The sequence below is a fragment of the Geotrypetes seraphini genome, chromosome 5 (assembly GCF_902459505.1).
Source record: "Geotrypetes seraphini chromosome 5, aGeoSer1.1, whole genome shotgun sequence".
Taxonomy (NCBI): domain Eukaryota; kingdom Metazoa; phylum Chordata; class Amphibia; order Gymnophiona; family Dermophiidae; genus Geotrypetes; species Geotrypetes seraphini.
The window spans coordinates 169,087,522-169,108,175 of NC_047088.1; the positions used below are offsets into that span (position 1 = coordinate 169,087,522).

At 41.4% G+C, this 20,654-nt stretch overlaps 1 protein-coding gene across 2 annotated transcripts in view; it reads right to left on the minus strand.

Annotated features, from left to right (window-relative positions):
• The window catches only part of CPS1 (carbamoyl-phosphate synthase 1), a 189,317-nt gene that overhangs the window by 82,337 nt on the left and 86,326 nt on the right, over positions 1 to 20,654 (minus strand). For both annotated transcript variants that reach the window (XM_033947173.1, XM_033947172.1), the window contains exons 18-22: positions 19,226 to 19,436; positions 16,274 to 16,472; positions 12,678 to 12,854; positions 10,114 to 10,232; positions 3,419 to 3,560 (exon numbers count right to left, since the gene is read on the minus strand). In XM_033947173.1, coding sequence (XP_033803064.1) covers positions 3,419 to 3,560; positions 10,114 to 10,232; positions 12,678 to 12,854; positions 16,274 to 16,472; positions 19,226 to 19,436 — 848 coding nt within the window. The remainder of the gene's footprint in view (positions 1 to 3,418; positions 3,561 to 10,113; positions 10,233 to 12,677; positions 12,855 to 16,273; positions 16,473 to 19,225; positions 19,437 to 20,654) is intronic.

A 20,654-nucleotide genomic window follows, 5' to 3' on the forward strand; every position in this document is an offset into this window, starting at 1 on the left:
TACTGCATAAAACGCACTAATAACTATACAATTATTACATTAAACAATCATTTACTACCATCCTCATCTTAATTATTAATACAATAATACATATGATGTGATTTCAATATTATAATTAAATAATTTAACTCCTCAACGTACATTTCCCTTCCCCCACCCACTCATCCTCCCTGGATGTGTAAAGAAATCTAAAGAAAAGGGAAGAAACATGACCCTTACTGTAATGTAACAAAAGTAGTCAATGGACTCCATACATCATTAAAGGACTTACTAGTTCCCAAACGTTCCGCCATCATTCTTTCATACTTATATGTGGTACACACATTTACCCGCCAAAAGTGTAATTAATCCTGTCATGGTTCTTCCAATTATGTGTGATCAGTTGAACAGCTATTCCTGTCATGATCAGGAAAAGGCGACTTTTATACTTGTCTAAAGTAGGCTTAACATGAAGTAATGTACCACAAATTACAGCCCACATTTAGGACAAGATCATCCCTACAGTACTGGCATCCAATGTACATTTCAAAAGGAATCTTCTTATAATGACTGGGTTGGCCATACAACTAATCACTAGAAATTGGAAAAATTGGGATCGTCTAAATTTTACTTTTTGGTGGGAAACATTTTGTTTATATTACCATTATGAAAGAATGTTAGCGGAGCAATCTGGAAAAATTAAGAATTTTACAGAAATTTAGAATCCATTGGAGTCATTTGTTAAGAACATAAGAAGTTACCTCCGCTGAGACAGACCAGAGGTCCATCTCACCCAGCAGTCCGCTCACGCAGCGGCCCATCAGGCCTATTGCCTGAGTAGTGGTCCCTGCCTATTTCTATAACTTACCTCTTACTCCTATCCCTATAACCTACCTCTGCTCCTTAATGATTCGTAATTCACCTACCAGATTCAATCTTATTTTTACTGGTTTCCACGCACATCCAGGAAGGGGAGGAGGGAGGGGGAGGGATGGGTAAATTGTTTCAGTAATTTGCAAGTAAAGTGCTGTTTATTGAATTTTTGAATGTAAAGTTGTTGCACTTTTTATATGCTTAATAAAATCAATAAGATTTGGGGGGGAAAAAAGGAATTTCAACAGGGAACTTTCTAATGGGAATAGCCTAATAGGAGTGACTGCAGTTCCTTTCGACTCTGGGTAACCCTCCATTGCCCCAGGTACAAGATAAGTACCTGTATATATGTAAACTACTTTAATTGTAACCACAAAAAGGCAGTATATCAAATCCCTTTTACCCTTTAAAAGTTGATTTTCAAGCCCTGCAGGGAGAATCAAAATTACCCTTATCATGACAAACTTAGAAAAACAATTACATTTTCATGTCAGCCAGGCAAACATATGTCTTATAAAAGATCCTAGAATATTCCTTTCTCCCATTTGTCTATAGAATATTGGGCAAATTAGGATTGCGTCCACAGCCAATTGGGACTGCGGTTGCAGCAAATTGGGATTGCAGCCACAGAAATACTGGTGAGCACTGATTTACTATAGGAGTTTAAAAGTTACGCTTATTAATTTAAGCCTGTCATTCATTTGCCTAGATTTGTGAGTCTAATTTATGAACCTAGGGCCAGATTCTGTAAAGGGCACCTAACTTACCCCCTCCCCCTTTACAAAAGCTTAGCGTGGTTTTAACGCTGGCCGCGGTGGTAACAGCTCCAATGCTCATAGGAATTCTATGAGTGTCAGAGCTGTTACCGCTGCGACTGGCGCTAAAAACCACGCTTCGCTTTTGTAAAAGGAGGGTTTAATTGGCAAAATCCCCTTAATAGTTTCAATAATTGTGGAAAAAAAATGTATTGAGCAATAGGCGCCTACCTGATTCTGGAAAAGTTAGGCACTTATCGCATGGAGCTTAGCAATGCCTAACTCCTAAGTGGGCATTTTTATGGGCAGAGTGTGACAGAGAGGCATTTTTGATAGGACATCTAAGTCTGAGTTTGGACATTTGGGGAAAGACAACCAGAAATCCAATAGAGAAAATGTCCATTTTCAAAACAATAAGATGTCCATCATTTTTTTTTTTTTGACGTTTTGGTCCTTAGTACATCTATCTTTTTTGCCTATTCTCAAATATAAAGACGTCCACATGAAAAACGTACAAAAGAAAGTTTTTGGGCAGCTAGAATTCTTAGCAAACTGTCACAGACAGCTGAGCATTCCTCAGTACAACAGAAAGATTACTGCAGAGAATGTCATATTAAAAGTCCCAGGTAACAAATGTCACTTTAACTTGTTTCTGTTGTATGGTGAACCCTCCAAAACCCACCCAAAATTTACTGTACCCACTTGTACACCACCACAATAGCCCTTATGCCTGCAGGTGTCATCTTAATGTAGGTACAGTAGGTTTTGAAGTGCTCACCATATAACAGAAGCGTGACATCTGTACCTGGAACTTTTAATGTGAAATTCACTGCAATAACCTCTGCTCTCTTGGCTCAAATGTCTGTTAACATCTGAAGCTGCCTGGGCTGAGAACTTTTCAGCACATCCTCATAATACAGTCTAGAATGTACTGGTTTTTTAAACATCTTTGGTTGACGGGAGGGGATCGGCGACCACTGGGGGAGTACAGGAGGGTCATAAATTAATCCCTTCAGTGGTCATCTGGTCAGTTTGGGCACTTTTTTAGCATTTAGATGCAGTTAAACTTCTAAAAAAAAAAAAAAAATCCCAGGACCTTTTGTTAAAGGTTTGATTAATCCTGACGAGCTTCTAAGTCCTAAGCCCGCCCTAATCTCACCTCTAACATGCCCCCTTAAGATTTGAACACTCTGGAGTTAAAACAACCAGAAAGATGTCTAGAAAGTCTGTTTTGAGAATGTCCATCTGGGCGTTTTGACTAGTAAGACGTCCAAGTGCTGGTTTATGCTGTCTTTTGGACATCTATCTTTTTTGAAACTGAGCCTGATAGGCACTGCTAAGCATGATTCTCCCAAAACTTAGGCAACAGAAATATAAAATCCTGGTCCATTTGATACCCTTGGTCTAATTCTCTAGTCAGCTAATCAAATAAATTGGTCATATTTTTAAACATTATTTCTCTCTGGTGTAACAATGCTGTTTTGGATTCCACATCCTATTGACACTAGATACGAGTATACTGCATTTACCCTTTCTTCAAAAAGGTCTCCATTAATTTTCCCCCACCAAGGTAAAACTAACCAGCCTATAGTTTTTCAGCGCTAATATTTTGCCCTTCTTTAGTTCTTTCCCTCTTATGTAGCTCTTTCTATTTCATTCACTTGTTTGAATTTACAAATCAGCTTTCCAGAAGCACACGGCAATGTTCAAAGGTCATAAGATGCAATCTTTAGCTTATGGCACACAAGTTTAAGCCACAAAGAATCCAAAAAACCAGAAACGTCACTACTGGTAAAGAAAATCTGGCTTACCTGTTTCACCCAGGGCTTAATGTTGTTCTTCAGCCTGAGTTCTCGGGTCTGAGTTTCAGTCAGCCCCAAGCATTTCCCAATATGTCTGTCTGAGAAGCCGATCTGCTTGGCTCTACTGAACGTCTCAGCTGAGAGAGATCCACTAAGATATCACAGGAAAAATGAGAAGCTTTAAAAAGGCTCATGCCAGAGAACTTTCTCTTTACTATTCTGGTCCCCTCTGATTCTTCCTTATACGCCTCTTCTGCCCTCAGTATGCACACAGAAATATATAGGGGTACGTATACAGGCTTAACTTTGGCAATATACAGAACATTCTGCTAGGGTTACTGGATGTTTCTTTTATAGGTATTTTTACCCCCTTAAGCCATGAATCTAAGGATAAATTGCAAGCACTACTACATAGTCTAAAGATATCTTAGATTTTGTAAACAGAGCATAGAAAGCAGGTCAGCTAACTCTCGTGGTCCGTGAATTTTCAATGCCAGACCATTTCCAATTATTGTCATTGAATATCCAGTTAATTTCTGGCCAGTGAAAACTTACCCCCCCTTTTACTAAGCCACGGTAGAGGTTTCTACCGTGGACCGAAGCACTAAATACTCCGACGCTCATAGGATTCCTATGAGTATCAGAGCAGCGTCGGAGCATTTAGTGCTGTGGGCCACAGTAGAAACCTCTCCTGCAGTTTAGTAAAAGAGGGCCTTGGTCGGTTAAGTTAATATTCAGCACTGGCCAGTTAAGTTTATAGCAGCCAAAGATAGGACTGCCATTGAGGCCTGATTGGCCACTAAACCTGGCTGGTCAGTGCTGAAAATTGCCAGTTATTGCATGATAAAGCCGATTAACTTTTACATACTAACCGCTATTCGGTAGGCACCTAAGTTAATTAAAAAACATTGTTAAAAATGGCAAGGTTTAAGTGCCTACCGATGCCTAAATAAAAGGCGTCAGAATTGCAACTAGTTAGCCGCTTAAGGCTGACCAACACCAAAGGAAGTATGTCCAACGCCAGAAGTGGTGTTAGGCGGGCTAAAGCACCTACCTAGTTCCGATTCATGCCAAGACAGGCAGCTGAAATGTAGGTCCAGAAAACCCTGGCCTACATGTCAGCCACCTATCTCTGCCTTGAGATCCTAAAGTAAGCCCGCAGCTGCCATACGCTGATTGCTGCAGGGGAATTTATCCACGATCAGCTGAGCCATCAGGACTCCGAAGCTTGAGGATGATCCTTCCTTCTGATAACCCTCCCCAGACACGTATAGACCTCCCCCTTGGTCCTGATAGGCTCTCACTAAGCTGCCCCCAAGGTGGTCCAGGGAGGTTGATAGGGGCAGGAGCGAATCGCACAAGAAAGTTAAAGAGGTATGGGGGAAGGGAAGGGGCACACATGCACGTGGCAGGGGGAAGCGGGGAAGGTGAAGGGGGTAGAGAAGAGGGTGGGAGAGAGGCCTCGCTCCTCAGTTCATCAGAACTTAGTGAACTGATAAAAAATATATTCAGAAGCAGAAAGCGTGTCAAAGAGCACTAGATACTATCCAGTAGAGGAAAAACCTTCACAAATGTGCAAAACAATTCATCAGTATACACTATAGTTCAAAAAGCACTCTTCTGTATTACTTTCAATTGATCCTGCCTGCTGACGATGGCCAGCGTTTTGCCTACAGCTGCTTCAGGGCTAATTAAGGACTTCTTGTGCTTTCTATTATCAGCTTACCCACTATTGAGTAGTATCTAGTGCTCTTTGATACGATTCCTGCTTATGAATGTTTCTTATTGGCTTGGTATTTGACTGTGCCAATTTTCAGCCAATCGAAAAAAAATAAAAATAATCAATCAATTTAAGAGTTCGGTGCTGAACTCTTGGACGCCTAGTGATACCTAAGTGGAGGCGCCCTCCCACGCTTAAGAATGCCTAACGATGCCTATCTGAAAAAGTAGGCATGGTTACAGGTGGAGAATAGGCATGGTTGAGCTAGATGTCGTTAGGCAACTGACATAGGAGCAACCAAATTAGATGAGGGAAAAGTTGGCCTAATGAAGTGGTGCCTAACGATGCATAAGTCTACTTAGGCATCGCTAGGCATGATTCTATAAATGGTGCCTAGTAGTTGATTGACAACCGCACCAAGCCACATCTAAAATGTAGGAATCACTAGGCAATGTTTAAAGAATCCAGCCCTAAATGTTTAAACAATTGTAAAGTATTTTGAAACTTTGTAAGGGAAGTCAATTCTTTGATCAGGTATGCTGAAAAGATGCTGATTTAACTCCTGTGCAGCCTCTCCCTTTCCTTTCCTTCCCTTCCCTTCCAACCCACCCTCAGCCCATGCAGCATCTTCAGGTCACCGGCAGCGGTTCCTACATGCTGCTGCGACTGACCAAAAATCCTTCTCTCTAACACAAAATGCAAATGTGTCAAAGGGAAGGCTCTCAGGTCAGCCACTGGCAGCATGTAGAACTACTGCAGGCAGGCGGGCCTGAGCCCAAACTGGGCTCCTGGGACATTCATGTGGCCATGTGTGTATAAAGGTTTCCTAATCATGGACTAAGCTTTCTTGCAGCAATTACAAGAAACAATAATAGGAACCACTTGTCGATAGCTGTTAGTTTGTAAATATCATCTATGGGAACGTTGATAACCCTGAAGGTAAGAAAGGGCCAATAAAGAGTTTTGAAATATGACATTAGAATGTTTATAACAAAGGTGACTTTGTCTCCTGGTGGCCATTCATTTCTTTTCTACTAACTGACCAATCTTTCTAATCTAAGGAATACATAATTAAAATAATGTTAAAAGGAAAGCATAGATTCAGTAACGGAATTTTTTCCTAACACCTTTATCCCACACTCTATGTCTTTCATGTCCAATCTATTATTTTGCCTGGCTTCATACTGTGAGTTTTTAGCATCCTCTTGTGGTGAGAATATAGTTCTGCACAACTGGGACACCAGCAAGGAAACTGAAAAATAATCTTACAGGCTGGCTTCATAAACCATAGAGCAAAGGAATAAGATTGGTCTTCAATTTAGTACTGTTGGTCACTTTATATGGCCACTAAAAATAGAGAAAGATTAATAAGGAAAGTATCACTGCTTTAAAGGGTACTGATTCAAGAACTTAGGCAGATGACTAAGAGATTCATAAGAATGTACCATATTTAGATCAAATATTAAACAGAGACATATTTTAGAGAGCCATAGATTCTACCAAAAGACCCTATGTAAGGGAGTCTATAGGAAACTGCTACTTCACCTTAAGAACACTCCCTCATAGTGTCAGGGCCACCTTAAAACCCTAGTCTCACCCAAGAGGAAAATGACATGAGAGAGTGGAGCCAGGAGGGCACAGTCCAGGAAGTAGAAAAGCCCATGCCAGAGCTAGGTTAAGAGGGCCCAGAGAGATGCAGCGATGCCCATGCAGATGCTTCCACCCTGAAGCTAAGAAACCACAGCCTCTAGGTTCAGGTAGATCAATTTCAACTTGGAACCTTGAAGAGTTTCCCCCTGATATTCAGCGGGACTTAACTGGCCAGGAACGGCTCCTGGCTGGCTAAATCCCCGGTAACCAGCCTAAGTCAAAAAACCAATGAAAATCGGCTTGGCCAGCTAAGTGCGAACTGCTGACCTTTGCCCTGGATATTCAATACTGACGATCCCAGCATTGAATATGAGGGATGCTGCTGACCATGTGAGACAGCTGGACTGCTTCCCAAAGTTCATTATCAGGTCCTTTGTGTTTTAACCTGGCCAACTGCAAGCCAGGCTTCCTTTTTTTTTTTTTTTTTAGTTCAATAATTTTTTATTGAGTATTTTTTTAAAATACAGGAAGCAGTTCAAATACATAAAATCAAAATAAAGCTTTCTGTATAAAGAACCTGCAAATCTATATTCAACTATAGAGGAATATAACAGTGAGAAAGGTTCCTACTATTAGAACTGCATGTGAAGAATATATAAGAAAAAAGTGAGGGAGAACAACAAAAAAAAAAAAAGGAAAGAAGAAAGGAAAAGGAAAGAAAGAAAAGGAAGACAGGAGTGTCTACGAAGCAGAACGTATATAGGTATCCAGGAATGACCAAGGTGATTTGTTAAGCTTCAAGTTCATGGGGGTTCTGGATGTATTTTTTTTCTCATATGCATAGGATTCAAATCTATGATACATACACAGAGAGTTCCACCAGAAAGTATAATCTAATAACGAAGATGATTTCCAATTTTTTAGAATGTGCATGAGAGCAGTCACAAACATGGTATCAATGAGTTTAGAAGGACAATTTGATTGTGCAAAGCAGGGATGTTGAGAGCGAAGGATTACAATGTCCATAGAGATCTCTTCCGAGCAGTTAGTAATAGATTGTATGGTGATCCAAATGCGAGTCCAAAAGGAGCGGACCAGCGTACAGTGAAAAAGCATGTGATCAAGAGTTCCCACTTCTTTTAAACAGTTCCAGCAAACAGAGTCTTGTTTTAAGTTGGCTTTCCTATACCTGCTGGAGACTGTGCTGGTAAGTCTGGATCCAGAGACCAGTAAGAATTGCTGCTGAGCCTAGAGATATTCACGTATACCATGATCCTGTAGGAGCAGACCACCCAAGGAATGTTGTGTTTTTAGAAATAGGTTTGGTATTACTTCTTCCACTCCTGTGAACAGGAGATCGTACCAAACACCCTTAATAAATATTATTTGCTTTCACCATTTTTGCTGTGTGTGTGTGGCTTGTATTACATGGTTTCATGGCCCATCCTCGCTCACTAAAGGATATTTTATCCCACTGATAAGTCCTAACTGGTGTTAGAGTATGTCTTTGGTTACAGATCTAGTTTCATTAATTGTCAGGCTTAGTCTACTTCAAAACTTGCTAGACTGACTGGGGAACCCAATGCATTGGCACTGCAATACTGACATTTTCACTTCTAGCTCTGCGGCATGAATTCAGCACAGTTTACTACCATAAAACAGTAGCCAATGGGAAAGAAATTGCTGGTTTCAGCCCTTTCCTTAATTCTCAGGTGCATGAGTGGCTGGAATGGCACATGGCCATATAACAATTTGGAAGGTTAGGACATGTGAATGATGACTGACTATAGAATACATGTTTTGTTATCTTAAGACACATGGTACTTTATGTTATATTGAATTATTTTTAGAGCTGAACCATTGTGTAAATTGCTCTAGACCGCATTACCTTGAAGATCTATGCGGTTTACAAAAGATTATATTAAACTCATATCGAAAAACGCTCATATCGAAAAGTTAATTACCCAAGAACCTAGAGAACATATGAGTCTTCAAACGCCTTCTGAATTCTAAATATGAAAATGACACAAGTAATAGTTGTTTGAATTCTTTATCCAAGGTAGCAGCTTGATACGAAAGCATACGTTCATGGAATCTTTTAAACTTACAGCCCTTCACTGATGGATAAACAAATAAAAAACATGAGCTTTGCGGGAATGTTTTTGCATAGAAACTGAGAATGAGTTGACATAACTGTATAATAAATGCAACCCAACTTAAAAATAATGCGTGTCTCAACAGGCAGCCAATGTAATTCGCGATAGAAGGGAGTTATATAATCATATTTCCTTAAACCAAAAATAAGAACCCCCAATATCATAAAAGCCACCACAATAGTTGATTCTGAGAAGGTTATCATGCCGCTATACCGGGCCATGCTACACCCTCACCTGGAATACTGCATCTAGTACTGGTCGCCGTACATGAAGAAAGACATGGTACTACTCAAAAGGGTCCAGAGAAGAGTGACTAAAATGGTTAAGGGACTAGAGGAGTTGCCGTACAATGAGAGGCTAGATAAACTGGGCCTCTTCTCCCTTGAAAAGAGGAGACTGAGAGGGGACATGATAGAAACATTCAAGATACTGAAGGGAATAGACTTAGTAGATAAAACAGGTTGTTCACCCTCTCCAAGGTAGGGAGAACGAGAGGGCACTCTCTAAAGTTAAAAGGGGACAAATTCCGTACAAACGTAAGGAAGTTCTTCTTCACCCAGAGAGTGGTGGAAAACTGGAACCCTCTCCAGAGACTGTTACAGGGGAAAACACCCTCCAGGTATTCAAGACAATGTTAGACAAGTTCCTGCTGAACCAGAACATATGCAGGTAGGGCTGATTTCAGGGCACTGACCTGGGGGCCGCCACAGGAGTGGACTGCTGGGCACAATGGGCCACTGGTCTGACCCAGCAGTGGCAACTTCTTATGCTCTTAAAGCAGTTGGGAAGCTGCTCTGCTGCTGTGGTCTACCTGTTCTGTGAGTCCGTGGATATTATAATGTTTCATGAACTGTTCAGTTACACTGGCAGAATGAGAACATGATCTTTCCAGCACAAATGAGCACTCTGGTGTGTAACATCAAGTCGTATCAGTGAGACAGAAGGAAGAACCAATCAAAACTCATTAAGGGAACATAGAGCCTGCATGGAAACATGTGGAATCACTAAAGAGGCTAGGTAATGAGGAGAATGATCACAAACAGCTTTAGAACACATATTTGTGCCTGATCCAATTTGTATTTTATGAACATCCAAAAGCATTTTGTGAACTGTAGTTCTCGTGATTACTTTTCTCCAAGGCTGAGACTAATTAATTTTATTAAGAATTTTTTAATAGTATTTTGCAAGTGGTACAACAGTGAATTGAGGAATGGTACAGATTGGTGTACCTGACATACCTTGAACTCTCCTTCAATTGCGTCTCCATATCCAAAATGCCTTGCATCTTATGAAGGAACCACTTGTCGATAGCTGTTAGTTTGTAAATATCATCTATGGGAACGTTGACAGACAGAGCCTGCCACATGGGAGAGGAGACAAAGGTTTCAGACAACATCCAATCATCAAAGTACATTAACACCGCAAAATATCCTACTTACAGCTCTACCCCTACAACTCAGCATTCCTGACTGATATAACCTTAGCTTTGTGACCTGTTGATCAACCATTTCAGTTTTCAGCAGGTAGGGTGGAAGCACTAAGGCTGAATGCTTAGAAGGACAAAGGAGCATCTCATTATTCGTGTTGTACCACACTGTTGTATAGCTTTCACAGCAGGCAGTAATTTTACTTTAAGTAAAGGAAAATACGAATACATTATTTGAGGTATAAGAGCTAAGAACATAAGAATAGCCTTACTGGGTCAGACCAATAGTCCATCAAGCCCAGTAGCCCGTTCTCATGGTGGCCAATCCAGGTTACTAGTACCTGGCCAAAACCCAAAGAGTAGCAGCATTCCATGCTACCAATCCAGGGCAAGCAGAGGCTTCCCCCATATCTTAATAACAGACTATGGACTTTTCCTCCAGGAATATGTCCAAATCTTTCTTAAAACCAGCAACGCTATCTGCTTTTACCACAACCTCTGGCAACGCATTCCAGAGCTTAACTATTCTCTGAGTGAAAAAATATTTCCTCCTATTGGTTTTAAAAGTATCTCCCTGCAGTTTCATCGAGTGTCCCCTAGTCTTTGTAATTTTTGACAGAGTAAAAAAATCGATCTACTTGTAATTTGGCATGCCCTTATTAGGGATGCCAAGTTACCCAGTTCCAGGCTGGAGATTTTAGGACAGTCCTGAATTTCTGACCGCCACATCCTGGTGTATTATGGGACTTGCAGCACTGATTTCAATAGACAGGATCAAGCACAACAAATCCTACACTACTTTAGGATATAAGTTCAAAATTAGGACTGGCCAAAAAGTCTCCAGCCTGGAACTGGGTAACTTGGCATCTCTGCTTTATACTGGTTCTCCAGCTTACTTGCACTTGGCTTTAGTTCCCTCTGTCCCAATCTACTGCCTGAGATTTTCCCAAGCACACTTTCTGACTATCCCAACTATATTTAGACCGACTGAACTGCTCTCACAATGCTGCTTTTAGTTATTTGGTACCTTTCCTTTGAAATAGGCTCCCGCCAGACATATGGCAAGAAAGCTCCTATTAAGAAATTCAAAGTAAGGGTGAAGATGTAGCTTTATAGTCAAGCTTTTAACTTGTCCTAAAATTGTTTTAATGCTGAAAATTTTATGCATCCATTAGGATTTCTCATTAAGTCTCTCCTTATGTGTCTCAGTTATATATTGGTTTTCTCTGGTAGAATTTGTTGTGCTACCTGTCCCTTCCTCATCTACGGTATCCTGTCTTGAATGTTTAAATTCCATTCTCCAGCTCTGCTCACACTTTGGTTTTTGTAAATTGCTTCAATATTAGATTGACGATCAATCTACCAAATCTTGTAAATAAATAAATAACTTTAAGTCCACCATAAACACCAGAGGGCCTAATATTCAGCACTAGTTAATCGGCCAGGAACAGCTCCCGGCCAATTAAATAGCACATAGCCAGCTATCCGCTGATATTCAGCCAGCTATCCCATTTGATAGATAGCCCAGTGACTGGTTATAATAATAATAATAATAACTTTATTCTTGTATACCGCATTACCATGGAAGTTCTATGCGGTTAACAGAAGAAGAGACTGTACAATTACAGCGAAGATACAATTTCGTTAATGTTACATTAATATTCTAGATAATGCATATTTTCAATCAAATTGAATTTACATTTTAGACGATACATTTACGGAGAAGTTAATTTTTGCAGGTAGGTAATATATTCGGAGTAGTTATGTTTGCTATGAGTTACATACATCAGAGTTACAAGTAGGAGTGTTACATACGGCGGTAAAGAGTCTGGGGAGAGTCAAGGTCAGAGGAGGAGGGGGGAGGAGAGGAGAACGTTCAGAGGAATTTGTCAAAAAGGTAGGTTTTAGTTAACTTCCTGAAAGTTTGATAGGGGGGGAATTGGGGGACTAGCATAACCAGTCACCACCAATATTCATTGGCTTACCAGCTAACTTCAGCAGCCAGATAGATCCGCCTAAAAGCATGTCTATCTTTGGTCATTAGGACTTAGCCGGCCAGCAATAAATATCAGCTTAGTCAACTGTCTCAGCCAGCCAAAAAAACCTTGGAAATTCAGTGATGGTCACAGGGTACAGTGCTGACACTGAATTTACTTTTTCGCTGCAGATCACTGGATACAGCTGGCTATCTCCTGCATTCTGAATATTGGGCGGCAGAGTTTTTTTTCTGTGCTCCAAGTACTAAAAATATCAGAGGAACTATTTCCAGTTGAAACTATTAAAATCTCTGCAGTCACTGAGCACCGCAGACACAGAGGCTGTACAGGCCAAATGAGTACAGTAGACATCCTAGTCTTTTCTCCATCATTACAGTACCTTGGCCATTGCATAGATACGTGTACTGGAAGGCTCGGCCATTTCCTTATGCAGATCTAAATTTGCTGGCCATTCTTTATTCAATGGCAAACGTGCTGTGAAGCCATCTATAGATGGGTGGCACATTCTCAGGGCCTTCTGGAAGCTTTCTTCAAATGTACGCCCAATAGCCATAACCTGAAAAGCAGCAGTTTAAGAAAACTATAATTATCAAGTTCTTTTCTCGGTGCAAAAGTAATGAGCAACAGTTAAAGGAGAGAAAAAGACAAGTTAGTATTAGCAGCGCTTACAAATTTTTCACCATGCGATTTTCTGAAACCAGCCTCTAATGGTACCAAGTCTCCATTTGTAAATAGGGGTTTTCCCTACTTTTAACATACCTCGTCCAGTATTGCAGTTACAGTACTCAGTAGGGATGTACATTCATTACAGCGCATTCGGGGGCTCTTTTCTATAGCCACTCTCCCAAACTTGAATTTCCTTGAACCCACTGACACCCTCCCAAGGCTCAGGCCCCTCACCCCACCCCGCACCTCTAACTCTAACCCCCCCACCCATCCCTTTCAGTTGAATGTCCAGCAGGAAGGAAGGCTCACACCAACCGGCTGGCCGGCCAGCCCATCACTCCAAAATTGTGGCCCTTCCCCTTCACGGTGCATTCTGGGATACACTGGGGAGGGGCCTAAGGCTCTGATTGGCTCAGATTCCTAAGGCCCCTCCCATAGGCCTTAAGCTAAGCCACTTCCACTGACAAAACCTACCTCTAGTGAATCCATGTTGCTTTGGGTCCTGTAATCTACTGGATTCTAGAAATGCCACTATTTTTAGTTATAAAAGCATTTCTACCACAGAAATCAGACTTACTGGCCTGCAGTTCCCTACTTCTTCCTTACTTCCACTTTTGTGGAGAGGGACCACATTTGTCCTTCGGTACCACTCCAAACTCTAAATAAGCATTGAAAAGGGAAGTTCCTGTGGCTTCACTGGTTGACTTTTTCAGTGATTTGGATTTAATGGTGATTATGGAGAACCATGACTGAGATATAGTTATACTGGGCTATAATCTGTTCAAGAAAGACAGGGTGGGAAGAAAAGGAGGAGGAAGGCAGCTGCAGGAACCAACAGCCCCTGCTCACTGAAATTCCACTAAATATTACTTTAAACATAACATTGATTTTATCAGGAAGATGCAGAAATATCCATATTTTACTGCTGAAAACATCCATGACTACTAATAGTTTATAGCTGCAACTTTGAATAGGCTGAGGGATTTATATGACATGGAAATGCTAGAGCAAATATATTCTCTCTCAACCAGGAGTTTAGACATGGGGTCCCTTGAGGGTCTGGGCCCCTCCAATTTGTGTTCAGGCCCCTGGATGACAGAGATCTCCATGCTCCACCAGCAGAAGTGCTCCTCCACTCTCCACAGCGCCCCATCACCACCACACATGCTCAGTTTTCACACAACTGAGCACGCATGGGGGGGCTCTCAACTTCTCATGTCCCTGTACTTCCATACAAGCTCCCCTCTTACCTGCTCTGCCTCCCAACCTCACTCCCTACTCTCCTACTCATTCATCTTTCACATTGTCTCCTTCTGCTGTTCCCACTCCCTCACATGCTCTTTGCCCCCACCACAGTCACCCCCATCAAAAATCTATTTTAGATTATTAGAAAGCTTGTCTCAGGTACAAAAAAGTACTTGTTTATATGTAAACTGCTTGAATGTGTAACCACAAAAAAGCAGTATTCCCTTCCTTTCCCCTTTCCCTTGGTCCTAAAACATGAAAGGAGTGTTGCATTAAGTACAGAAATCTGGGAACTTGTAAAGTCATCTACACATGATGATCTACACAGAATGATAGAGAGCCAAAGTGGAAGACTCATAAACTGATCTGGAGAAGGAGCAACATATTTCCAGAAAGCTATGGTTACCAGAGGTCCAGATTTACCCGGACATGTCCTCTTTTTAGAGGGCATGTCCGGGTGTCCAGATGGCTTTTCAAAACCCAGCACTTTGTCTGGGTGGGTCTATGGATCTGGATTTTACATATGTAAAATCTGGTAACCCTACAGAAAGCAAATTTCTTATGCTAGTATCTGGTTCATATCTTTAGCAGTATAGTCTAGACCAGTGTTTTTCAACCTTTTTTGGGCAAAGGCACACTTGTTTCATGAAAAAAATCACGAGGCACACCACCATTAGAAAATGTTAAAAAATTTAACTCTGTGCCTATATTGACTATATATAAAGTAATTCTCTTGAATAGGAATCAAATAAACACAAAGAAAGTATTTTATAATGCTGCCACCGCCAACAACACCGTTGGCGGCGGTGGCACTCAAGTGGCTAAAGAGCCGCAGTTTGCCGGCCTAGGGACAACACTGGAGGGTGGCCAGCTGTGCACCCCCTTGGGACGTAAACCCGGGGTGGGGCAGACCGCCCCCCCCCCCACCCTGGTATGCCACTATCTATACCTCACTCCCTCCCTATGACCAAAAATTCTCCTTTCTTCTATTCCCCGTGTACACAACCATCTCTTTCCCTCCCTTCCTCTCTCCAAAGTCCATGCCTTCTGTGTCCAAACACTCATTCCCTCCCTTCCTCTCTCCCAAGTCCATTTCTTCTGTGTCCAAAAACGCATTCCCTCCCCCACCTCAGCATCTCTTTCCCTCCCTTCCTCTCTCCCAAGTCTATGCCTTCTGTGTCCAAAAACCCATTCCCTCCCCCACCTCAGCATCTCTTTCCCTCCCTTCCTCTCTCCCAAGTTCATGCCTTGTGTCCAAAACGCACTCCCTCCCCCCTTTTGTGTTCCGTGTTTGCCTACCAGCCCATCTTTGCAACTTTCTCAGCAAAACGAAGCTCAAGCCGCGAGGCTTGTCTTCTGCTTCCTGTCTGCCCTGCCGCACACAAATAGCCGAACGGAAGTATTCTCCGTCGTCAGCGCTGACGTCGGAGGGCAGGCTTTGCTTAAGCCCTCCCTCCGACGTCAGCGCTGACATCGGGGAACGCTTGCGATCGGCTATATGTTAGCTGCAGGGCAGGCAGGAACAGAAGACGAGCCTCGCGGCTCGAGATGTATTGAACTCCGTGGGTCCCCCCGTCCAGCTCTCTCCTGTCCACGTGGGGCGGACCGCCCCTCTCCCTAGACTTGTGGTACTGCTCTGATGGCGGCCCTGACCGTACGGCACACCAGGCAACATCTCGCGGCACACTAGTGTGCCGCGGAACAGCGGTTGAAAAACACTGGTCTAGACTAGTAGTTCTCAGACCTGCCCTAGGGACCACAAGCCAGTCAGGTTTTCAGGATATCCTTAATGAATATGCATTAGACAGATATGCATGCCTTTCACCTCCATTATATGCAAATCTCTTCCTTGCATATTTATTATTGATATCCTGAAAACCCAACTAGCCAGTGGTCCACCAGAACAGGTTTGAGTACCACTGTTTAGAATAACTAAGAAGACTTGATGAGTCAATTGCCCTTTATCTTCCATCATCTTCTATGTTACTGGATAACTCAGGAAAGACAAAAATTGTCTTCAGAAAAAAAAACCCCAAGGATAGTTTGGTAAAAACCTTGACTCACCTCTCCTACACTCTTCATGGAACTACCAATCACGCCGGATGTGCCTTGGAAGCGGTCAAGGTCCCAGCGAGGGATCTTGGTGACCATGTAGTCCAAGCTTGGCTCAAAGCAGGCCGTGGTCTTTCCTGAAACCACATTCTTGATTTGTGGCAATGGAATCCCCAGGGCTATTTTGGCAGCAATGAATGCCAAAGGATATCTGCAGGACAGAAGAAACATTACATATGAGGGATCTTCAGAAAGTTTCTGCACTTATATTCTTTTAAATACTATTTATTAAATATCTCAAAAGCATATTACGTCACTTTTCCACATAATCACCCTGTTTTGTGATAACATTTTTCACATGACATTCTACGACACGCCCTCTTACCATTTCTCCTGCCCCAATCATTTCCCATGAAAACATGAAAGTGTGGAAACTTTTTGAAGAGCCCTCATAAATATAAACAGAAAAGTGAGAATGCCATTCTACAAACAAGAATAAAAATTAAAGAAACTTGCAGAGACTCAAGAAGCTTATGCTGATGTTTTGTGGTATTTCATTTATCAAAACTACTTTCTCTTGAAGACATTAAACACAGTATATAAGGTGTGAGGTATCCTTATTGTGACAAGAAACTAGGATTCCTTGTTATGGAGAAGTCCCCACCTTAAAAGCAAGAAGCTCTGGCTTGCTTAAACAAAGTAGACTACATTTCCCATAAGGCAGAAGGACCTGATGTCAGAAATGACATGTTAGGGCAACCAGAGGGGAAGACTGATAAGACAGCAGATTCCACAGGTGAATTAATTAAGAACATAAGAATAGCCATACTAGATGAGGCCAATGGTCCATCTAGCCTAGTATCCTGTTTTCAGCATCTCTTGCTAAAAAATGAATTTAAATGGAAAGAGGGAAACAGTAAACAGAAGAAGGATTCCCCAGGATAGGCAGTAGAAGGTTTTGTTGCTGTAACAAAGTTCTCTCACTTTCTTCTTCAGCTGCAGAACCAGACAACAAGTTTGTGTATGGGTGTTCCCAGATCAAGAAGTCTTTTCCCCAGGGCAAGAACCGTGTTAAGGGAGATTTTCTCAAGGGCATAAAGCCAGGAGAAGGGGGATGGGTTCTCCAGGACAAAAAGCAGACTGAAAGTCATGAAGTCTTGAGACGAGGGAGGAAGAATTTCTTAGAGCGTGAAGTCTTGTCAACAGTGAAATCTTGTCAACAGGTATCCCAGAGCCCTGGCAGCAGGGTAGAAAAAATAACAAATCAAAGAGGGCTGAAACTATATACTTGGAAAGCACTGGCCCTGTCTCTGGGTGAATTAAAATGTCTATTTTGTAATTTGCTCTCCTGCTCAGGATAAAGCTGGAAATGTGCAAGAGGGGGTAAAGTTAATGGGATGGTGTAGATGGGCTGGAGTGAGCTTTGACGGAGACTTCAGTAGTTGGAACCTAAGCACAGTACCGGGCAAAGCTTTGGATTCTTGCCCAGAAATAACTAAGCAGAAAAAAAAAATTTTTGAATTGAATCAGGTTGGGCAGACTGGATGGACCATGCAGGTCTTTATCTGCCATCATCTACTAGGGTGAACGTAAATCTTTAGGGGGCATACGACTGTTCTTAGGTCTGCAGCTGGAGTGCTTATAGGCACAATAAAGCTGGGTAGCATAAGGGGTTGTTTTAAGGTTGTGCTGGATTTAATTGGAAAGTGTTAAAAACCAGGACGAGAGAGTTAGTCGCAACTGGGGACAAAGATTCAAGAAGAACTTTCTTCCGGGAAAAAAGGGGGAAACTCCAGATTCCTAGTACAACACCATCATATTGATGTGTGGGCTATTAAAGCATTTGGCATCTTGAAAACCTCTATGTACATATTTGACTCATCAGGGAAGGCCCTGAAGAGAAAGGTTCCTAGGCTTAAGAAGGACTTAATGTTGCTGTCCCACCTGCCATGAGAAAGCGCTTCAGCTGGAACATGTGAGTGAAGCATGTATGCAGCTGCAGGTTTGTGACACGACATATCTCATGTCACTACAAACTGCATCTCCTTCCTCTCCCTAAATCTACAATTTTACATAGTCCAGCTTTATAATAATGAGAATCATAAATTGGACAGTCTCAACAAAAACTGTACAACCAAATTTTTCAGAGGGCTAGGCTGGTATTTTATAACAGCTTTTTTCTTCTTGTGGATTGATAATATTTTTTAACAGATTGTTCATAAGTAAGAATAATATGGTGTCTTTAGTCATACCATTCAATGTCCTGTATCTGAATTATATACTAATACTACTACTACTATTTATTATTTCTAAAGTGCTACCAGGCACATGCAGCGCTGTACATTAAACATGCAAGAGACGGTCCCTGCTCGAAAGAGCTTACAATCTAATTATGACAGACATAGAGGACAAAGATAAATATAGATGATACTTAGGTGAAAAACTTAGTATATCTAGAATGTCGAATATGTATGCTTCAAATTCCACCCGTACAACACCATGGGACTATTTGGACAATTATATGCAATCACAATCTCCTGCTTGATTACTCCTCTTCCTCCCCCTTTTCTCCGATGGCCATTTCTCCTTCTTTTCTTCTTTCATTTCACTATTTCACCTTTTTTTTTTTTTTTTTTTTCTTTTCCATATTCTCTCCCTCCTACTGCTTAGATTTCATTTAGGATGAGTCATTGGACTGTTACTTGATTAATCATATTAAGATTTATATTTCTCTGGTTTCAAAAGATATGGTATTTTGTGTTACATCCATGTTCTGTTTATTTGTATTTACATATTTACAAACTTTAATAAACAATTTGAACTGAAAAAAAAAAAAAGATGATACTTAGGTGAGAATTACAAGGGACCTAAGAGGTGGAGGGGGTAGGTTAGTATATAAATACAGTTTCTAGGGGATCTATGTCCTTTGTCGGCTATAAACCCCATCATTTTGTTTTTACTCACCCTGTGGCCTTGGATGCTAGTGCAGAGCTTCGGGACAGCCTAGCATTGACCTCAATGATGACATACTCTAGTGAAGTAGGATGCAGGGCAAATTGAATGTTACATTCACCAACAATGCCCAAGTGGCGGACAACCTTAATGGAGCATGATCTCAACATCTGGGCCTCCTCGTTGGAGAGTGTCTGGCAGGGAGCCACCACAATGGAATCACCTAATCATCAAAACAAAATGATTTAACTATGGGCAAGTAACAAAAATATATCATAAGCAGATGGAACCTTCCTGTTTCCTGGGATATTGATCATTTTGTCCAGTTTTGCTGTTTAATTATCATAGGGGTCCTTTTACTAAGCTGTGGCACAAGTTGGCCTTAGCATACCCTTGCATGGGTTTTTCCCACACGCTAAGGCCATTTTTGCCATAGCCATAAAATGGCAGATTTTCTATTTTTTTTAAATCAATGGCCATGCGCAAATATTGCCATTAACACAGTAAGACCTGGATTCACTAAACAGCGCTGGTAGGCGCCCAAGCTCAGTAAAAAAACACTGTTTAAACAACATTTTTGACTGAGTTTGAAAGCATCTACCGGCACCTACAAAATCGTCGCCAGAATCACGCCTCCGTAGGTGCTTTAGGCTGCCTAACGCTACTGTACGCATGGCTAACACCGGAAGTGGTGTTATACAGCCTAAAGCTCCTATGGAGGCACAATTCCCATCAAAGGTAGGCGCCAGAAATGCAGGCCTGGAAAACCCTGGCTTATATTTCCGGTGCCTACCTTTGCCAGAGGTGCGATTCTGTAACTGGCATCGCCATGTGATTGATATGCAATCAGATGCCTCTCTTAAGGCGGCCACTGACAACGCCACCAGTTATAAAATCTAGCCCTAAGGGTTCATGTGGGACTCCTGCGCTAACCAGTTAGTGAATGCTAATATAGATATGCTAATTGTTCAGCACAGAAATGTCCCCCTGACACACATCCCTCTAACAAAAAATTAAAAAAATAGTTTTAGCACATGGTTAACACATACATATTGTCCCTTACTACAGGATGCCTTAGTAAAAGGACCCTTATGCAAAGCATTCTGGATTTTATTTTAAATTTTTTTTGTAAATATTGCAATGCAATTCAGTACCATGATAAAGACTGTTTCTAAGATAAGTGTCTCCATAAATACTATAATATTTATTACCAGTTGTTTTAATTTTCATTTAAAATCAGGTAATCCTCTAAATTCACACTTTGCAAGTTAAAAAAAAATGTTCCACTGCCCTGTGAGTCTTCTAGATTTTTTACACCATGGGATAATAAATGTGAGCTCTCCAAAGAACACAAGAAAGAGAAGGGTGATTTAACAGATGACTGTACAGAAAAGAGTTTCTGTTACAGATAAAAATTTTCAATAAGTAGAAATGACAGTAA